Here is an 8,104-nt window from a genome sequence, read left to right on the forward strand (position 1 = left end):
TGGTACATGTTACATGTCCGATCGCGAAAATTTAAGTCTACGTATTAAGAAATTGACCAATCACAGTCGAATATTCTCTTCATACTTGACTGTGATTGGTCAATTTATTAAGGCTTAGGGCTTAAATTATCTATTGTAAACCCAGTCTAAGGTATTCTACCCAATTAAAAATGTCTGCCTTAGCTTCACTTTTCATATCGAAGTTGGCAGTCTAGTATAATGTATACAAGTCTATGAGTTTGACAGTTTGACTTAATATTCGTATCCATAGCGACCGTGAAGTATGGCCGCTCGATTAATAGTTTGTTGCGAATGCTACGCAAGAAGATAATCAAGTACATGAAAATTCAAGAATCTTTGCATTTTGTTCTGTGAGTACAATTCCGATTTTTTCCGATTAATAATAGAATATTTTCAAAAAAAAAATTATTAATTTTCTAATGTTATCTTGACGATGTTTGATTTTATTGCGATCTATAATATATCTCGGTCTCTTGGGAATTGATAGCTATTTTTAACGTTTTGTAAGTTCATATTGAAAATCGGGATGCATAATTTCGCAAGCCTATTTTGCGATTTTTAAATCGCGCAGTGCAAATTTTAGATGCGCTATGCTTTAAAAAAAATGAATTTTAAAAATAAAAGTGAAGATATAGAATTAAAAATTATGTTTTAAAAAATATAAGCTTTGTCATAATTATTTTCTATGTTTTTCATATTAAATATATATTTTGTTTTTAAACAATAATGCTTGGAATCTTTGGAAAAATTATTAGGCAATATTTTAAGATTGATAAAATTATAATTAAATTGCATTTCATAAAAATATATTGTAAAATTAATTAAATTCACAAAAATGAGATATATTAATAAATCAAAATTTGTATGTTTATATTCTCTTGTTTTATTTCTAAAATCTTCGGGATTAAACGTTACAAGATCGTAATTATGTAGTATTTGCTATATTATCGGCAAGTAGAATTTTATCGAGATTTTATTATCATCATATCTAAACATAAAGACCATTTTTAAATATTTATAACTATTGCTACGATATTTTGTAGATCAAAAATAATGTTTTGAATTTATCAGAGAGTCTGTTATATTAAAATTATAATTGCGAGTTGTGTAAAATACTTTTTTTAGTATCGAAATTTAAATTCATCGGAATTAATTTATTTTTTTCTCTTAGAATAGAAAATCACAAAACGCAGGTTGTTAGCTATCAGGTCGAATAACGTCATTCGAGAAAATCTATATTCTTGCATGTCTGGCTCACAAGATTGTTCGCATGCGGCCGTAAGAAAATGCTAATCTCAGAGTGACATATATACAAAGTAACGTCCTAGATTTACAAGTCTTTTGCTCCATATGTCATAGGTCTGTTCTATATCATAGAATCGGATTATCGTATATAACATGTGCAAAAAAAAATGTCGAACATATTATCGCGTAATTTTCCAAGTAAGTTCAACATATACGAGAAAACTTTGTCGAAAATAATTTGCTCTCTGATCATATTTCTTTATTTATTTAGTCCTAAAATACATATAAATTCTCTTCAATATTACGCAAAAATCGTAGCTAGGATATTTGATATGACATCAAATTAAGACTTTCTGACGTGAATAGCGTAAGAGTTTCTCTACCATCTTGTCAACGGTTTCGAGTTTTATGGCAAAATGTCGCTTATCAAATATTCATTCTACCACTATAGAGTCAATACTCTGGATAACTCGCACCAAGTATTTATTTATACGCCAACGAGACTAAGTTTGCTAACTTGTAGTTTGCATTATAAGCCTTACTTATATGCGTAAGATACTCGCACTTTCGAATTAAACTTCAAGTATCCGCTCGATAATATAATGCTTTTCTTGATTATAATTCAAAAATAAATTGTAATAAAAAATTCCAAAGAATTTAAATTATTACAAGAGTAAAAACTGTCTCTATTCATCACATCGTATTTTGGATAATTCTCAGATATTCCATATATAAGTAAAACGAAGAAAAAATATTTATTATTTTGTGAATAAATTAACGTTTTAATAAATTGAATAAAGAAAAAATAATATAACAAATAATATAACACTTTATTTATTTAGCACTGATTTCTTCCTTTATTGAAATTATTCTAATAGAATAATAATTGTTTTAAATATTTTACATTATACACACATACATACATTTACAAATTTTTATATACTAAATTTATATTTTAGAAAAAAAATTTTTTAAATCAGTAAATTCATAAAATATCTTCAGTTTTTATGATTACAATAGGTATGAAGAACATATGCGATGCCATACACGAAGGTGTATAAATATGTCGCAATTGTAATGCTAAGATTCACTATGTAAGAACGAGTGAACGAGTGAAAAATTTCCAAGCATAACATAAGTGAAGATGAATCGATATATAACTTTGAATCAATTGGGTGATGGAACCTTTGGTTCCGTTGTCCTCGGCGAACGCATTGATACAGGTGAAAAAGTAGCTATAAAGAGAATGAAAAGGAAATATTATTCTTGGGAAGAGGCTATGAATTTGCGAGAAGTAAAGGTACGATTAAATTAGATAATTTAAAAAAAATCGTATTATTATTTCGGATAAAAAAATATGTTAAACTATTAAAATATTAAATATATTAATTAATTAATATGTTAATATATTTTTAAAATATTAAATATTAAATTACAAAAAGATTTGCAGAACAATACGTAATATTTGATATTAACGATAAATGATAATATTGTGCTGAAATATAATTAAATTCAATTATGATATAATTAAATTACATATTATTATGATTACAATTATAAAATAATTTTTCTTCTGCTCGCGATCTCTTATTTTTCAATCAAATCGACAATTATTAACAGATAATGTTCATCTTCTTCTTTCCCCTCTTATATTATAGTCATTGAAAAAACTCAGTCACGCAAACGTGGTGAAACTTAAAGAAGTTATACGAGAGAACGATGTGTTGTATTTCGTATTTGAATACATGAAGGAAAATCTCTACCAATTAATGAAGGACAGGTATATATATGCGTTATACAGATGTTATTGTTAATCTCGTATTTATATATTTGGAATATTTGTAGGGACAAACTCTTTCCCGAACCAGTAATAAGAAATATGGTATACCAAGTATTACAAGGTCTCGCTTTCATGCATAAACATGGTTTCTTTCATCGCGACATGAAGCCAGAAAATTTATTGTGCATGGGACCCGAGTTAGTAAAGATTGCTGATTTTGGACTAGCGAGAGAGATTCGATCAAGACCTCCGTATACTGACTACGTATCGACGAGATGGTAATAGTTTCGTGATAGTATTATTCGTAAATATAAATTAATCCTTTAAGGATGGTTATTTTTTTTAATTAAACTTAGAAAATTTAAAGAAAAAGTATTTGTTTAATGAAAACAGAAATAGTTTTGATTATAACTGAATTAAAATATAATATTCCTTAAAGTTCTACAGAGATCAATATCACGCGTTACTTATTCATACCTTGACCCTGATCTCTTTTTCTTCTTTTCTCATTAACTGATTATAAACGATACACATTCTTTCGATTCTTTTTTTAATCAGACTCAGATTGAACAAGAGAAGAAAAATACCTATTAATAAATTTTTTCTGATATTCTCCTGCACTTATTCTTCCAATTAATTTCACATATTGATTAATTATTTCTCTCAATTAAACTCTGGAGTCACACACAAATTAATTTTATTATCAGAACATTTCAAATTCTAAAAGACAAATGACTGAAAAACACAAAAAATACGACCTCTATTAATTAAAATTAAAGACTTATATATATGCAGGTATCGAGCACCGGAAGTATTGTTACACTCTACGATTTACAACAGCCCGATCGACATTTGGGCGGTTGGCTGTATAATGGCCGAATTATACACATTTAGGCCCTTGTTTCCCGGAAAAAGCGAAATTGACGAAATATTTAAAATATGTTCTGTAATCGGAACACCTGATAAAGAAGATTGGCCGGAAGGATATCAATTGGCTGCGGCTATGAATTTCAAATTTCCCAATTTTACGCGTACCTCATTAACCGTATTAATACCGAATGCTAGTCAAGAAGCAGTTATACTTATGGAAGATATGTTACAATGGAATCCTATAAAGAGACCAACAGCACAGCAATCTCTTAGGTATGTAAGTCTACATAAAGTATTTAACAAATTGAAAAAGAGGAAATAATTCTTGAAAACAAGAGACATTAAATAATCAAGATGTTTATTTTTATGAAACGCTTGCAGATGCTAACTTCGACTTAACTAAAATAATAATGCAATAATAATAATGCCAATTTTAAAGAAGAAAAGTTATATATTAAATTATGTATTAAACTATATATTAAAGTTATTAATATTTATTATATATTAAAATTATTAAAATTTATATAATAAATATATAAAATTTTTGCAAAAAACAATAGATATTAACATATTTTTACATCATTTATTATATTTTCTTAAAAAGTTTTTATAAAGATTTTTAAAAGGATTCTGAATGATTTGAAACTGTTAATAATGATTATTGTCATATCTTTAGGTATCCATATTTTCAAGTTGGCGACCCGCGTATCATTAATAGTAAGAAAATTGGTGTTATATCTCAACGAGGCTTCACCATGAACAAAATAAATCTTCCATCACCTGCGCCTAAACAATACAATTATTCTCAAGAAGACCTTGTTAATAACTTAGTTCAATCGAGGTAAGATATCGAAAATTCATATATATTTAATTATTGCGATAAGTGATGATAAGTCTCAATTGGATATCACAATTTTTAAAAAATATTTTATATTTTTTTATTTAAAAAAAAATTTTGATAACATTTTTATATATTATTAAAACTATTAAAATTGAAATTTAATATTTATAGAGCACCCGAAAAAATGGTTGAATCGCATCAGCAGACAGTTGCCTTGCCATTGCTAAATCATAATAATCACAATAAACATGATAATAACGCTTCCAAAGATGATGAGGACGAGTTTGCCGGTCTTTTAGGGTAAATTGCACAATTTTTCTCGATGAATTTACCTTTCGATATACTATCTTTCGGTTACTTGATTTGATCTTTTGATTATCTTATCAGGAGCAAAGTCAGTCCGGAAAACACAAGTGCAATGCTCATCCCCGATCGCATATATAAGGAAAATCGTATGAATTGGAATGTGAATTATCAACAACCTGAAAATTTGAAGCATGGTAATGCCAATTGGTCTCTACCAGCGTGGAACGAACCATCGTCGAGGATGTGGAATCAGTCAAACCAGTCCAGTCAAATGAAGAATTCGCGCAAAGTTTCAGCGAAGCAACACTACCTCAGCGTGGCTCGGTATGTCGCAGGCCAGAGCACAAATTTGCCATCCAGGTATATAATGTTCCGAAATCCAATCGAGAGAATCCTTATCGCGTGCACGGTGTTGATAATAATCGGCCTCCTGCGCTTGCATATCAGATGGAACATACCTTCCGAATGTCTGATGAATCTGTTTAAATTTGCGCCATTTGAAAAATACCACTTCTTAACAACGCAATCTTATGATACAATCGTTCGTAAATCGATTGATATTTTGGCTAATACTATACAATATTTAACCGATATGCTGACAAGAATCTCATTCCCATTAATTATCTTCTTAAGCATCTCTATGCTTATTGGATCGATTATTTGGAAAATCTCTTGGATTATTTTCAATGTTATATCGAGACATTTGCTATACTTATGTCAAATCTTATTGATTCACTGTGACCAATACCTCGTAAAATATTTCATGATAATAACGAACTTATTAGACAAAACACGTTTGCTTGTGTTATACGTGAACAATGCGTTGCGATATATCTTCACAATTGTCATTCTGATTATCGAATTTTCAGCAATATGCTTGTCGCATTCATTAGATTGCAGTAAATATGTATTAAATGGAACGATTTTTTATAACTAAAACACATGAAAAAATTTGAATGTTTATTTCACAGCTATATTTGGATATATTTGTGTAATTTGCATTGTGTAAATTCAAAATAAATCATCCATATCGTCTTCATCACACATACTGTAGCTTTCTTATTGTCTACAGTTTAATACTTTTCTCTATTCATTTTCAAGAAATGGGGATTCTGATATCAACCGATCAAAATTGTTATTAAATGGATTCATCGGTCAAACGACATCCAACAAATATGAGGACTTTGCAGAGTCCTATTGGGAATCTAGAAATAGTATTGAGAATCAAACAAGACAGCATTATCTCGCGCGAAATCGTTATATTGCTGAACAAAACTTGAGATTACCTTATCCCAGCGTATATGGTACTCAAAATATCAGTAAGTATTGAATGAATTTTTACTTCAAGATTGCGTATTTTTTTTTTATTAATTTTCCAACCGAAGGCTTGCTTCGATTCTCAGGCAATTTTTATCCAAGTAATGATATTTTTGAAAAAGACAAAAACACAGTTAGCTAACACCAATTCTCTTTTCGATAGAGACTACCAATAAGCCCACGTTTCAACCTAATTTATTTGGAAACGTTTTCAACGCGAAAGCCAGTGGCGGACCCTATGGCCGAACAGACTGGGCAGCGAAATACCTCAAATGATTATTATAGAAATATTCGGTTTTCCTTTTTCATATTGATAATTTATCATCGTGGCCTTTCTTCTAGGCAAACTTTAACTGTGATAGGACGATTGTTGTCGTTCCATTGTGGCAGGCAAGCAACTGCGTTCTTTTTCCTGTGTTACGATTTTATTAAAATCAAATCATACGGATTAAATGAAGAAGAAACAACGAGATTGAACAGACATCATTTTATCGGGGATTTCAGCATTTTCATATATGTGATTAAAGTTTAGGAGCCAATTATATAGATTGCTATTGTATAAGTCGTCTATGTTAATTGATCATGTACGAAAAAGTTTAATTTAGATTTTGAGAAACCAATAATTCGGAACTCTATATATATATATATAATTCTATAAGATATATTATGTTGTGTACATGTGTGTGTGTTTATATATATATATATATATATATATATATATATATATATATACATAAACACGCATATGTATAGAATGTACTCCTTTCATTACTTATATATATGTATAGTTTGTATATATTAACATTTCAATGTGATGTGATATGTGTGACAGTTGATTATAGTGCTTATGGAATTATATGAAACGGAAATACTTGACTTAGAGAATCAACATCAAAGTGTCACATCATATTTGATACAATGTATCCTAATATTACATTATTAAAATGGAAAATATAACATAACGAGTATAATACACGTATATTTTTTATTACATATATGCATTTCAACATCTTTATATTTTCTTTATATTTAGCTAGACTATGACTTATCTTCAAAGACATCAACATGCGCGCATATTAATTTTATTTTAGATTTAAATAAAATAAACACGTTAATCACGTTAATAGAAGGCAAAAGAAATTTTTGTTTTAAATAATAAGAAACTTTAAAAAACGTAAGTGTAAACGTAATTTAAATTAATGATTTTTTTATCTTTTTATGCTGCCTGATGTACGCAATCCAACCAATTTTGTAAATTCAATAGTAATATGAGAAAGATTCTTATAAATTAAATATTATTCTTGATATTAATAAAATTTCCAATTAGTATTAAATTAGTTGTATTTTGTTTTAAGAAAAATGTTTTGTATAAAAATATGTCAAAACATATTCAATTATCATACTTCATTAACATAAAATTTTCTTTTTCGAAAAATCTCTATTCAAAGTTTTGTCAAATTCTTCATCTAATCTAAAAAAATATTTGCATTTTTCTTGATTAAAATCCACATAAAGGAAGGTTCAATATGTGAGAAAAAAAAGATGCTTTACTAAAAGTTTCCTTTACTTTATACGACGTAAGAATAAAATGTTTATACACATTATTCTTAAGATATCGTAGATTAGGGGACGTTTTTCTCTGGAGTTGTACAAACAGGGAAGGAAAAAGATACATCAAGCATGTGATTATTTCGAATACATTCTGTATAGCTATACATATAAAT

At 28.4% G+C, this 8,104-nt stretch overlaps 1 protein-coding gene across 9 annotated transcripts; it reads left to right on the plus strand.

Moving 5' to 3' along the window:
* The first annotated feature begins 251 nt into the window (after nt 1-251).
* LOC105250560 (serine/threonine-protein kinase ICK) lies at nt 252-7,000 on the plus strand. Of its 9 annotated transcripts, XM_025407189.1 has the most exons (12): nt 252-371; nt 1,193-1,299; nt 1,381-1,464; nt 2,269-2,566; nt 2,925-3,046; nt 3,112-3,324; nt 3,842-4,189; nt 4,593-4,757; nt 4,929-5,057; nt 5,145-5,423; nt 6,165-6,382; nt 6,544-6,656. In XM_025407189.1, the coding sequence occupies exons 4-12, from the start codon at nt 2,411-2,413 to the stop codon at nt 6,654-6,656; spliced, it is 1,743 nt and encodes a 580-aa protein (XP_025262974.1). In that variant the 5' UTR covers nt 252-371; nt 1,193-1,299; nt 1,381-1,464; nt 2,269-2,410. The 9 variants fall into 9 exon arrangements, with proteins under 9 accessions (XP_025262974.1, XP_025262970.1, XP_025262971.1 ...); XM_025407185.1 differs by having other exon boundaries at nt 1,193-1,464; XM_025407186.1 differs by having other exon boundaries at nt 1,193-1,464; nt 2,287-2,566.
* The last annotated feature ends 1,104 nt before the right edge of the window (nt 7,001-8,104 follow it).

Source organism: Camponotus floridanus, unplaced genomic scaffold (assembly GCF_003227725.1).
Source record: "Camponotus floridanus strain SB8 unplaced genomic scaffold, Cflo_v7.5 scaffold165, whole genome shotgun sequence".
In the NCBI taxonomy this organism is placed as follows: domain Eukaryota; kingdom Metazoa; phylum Arthropoda; class Insecta; order Hymenoptera; family Formicidae; genus Camponotus; species Camponotus floridanus.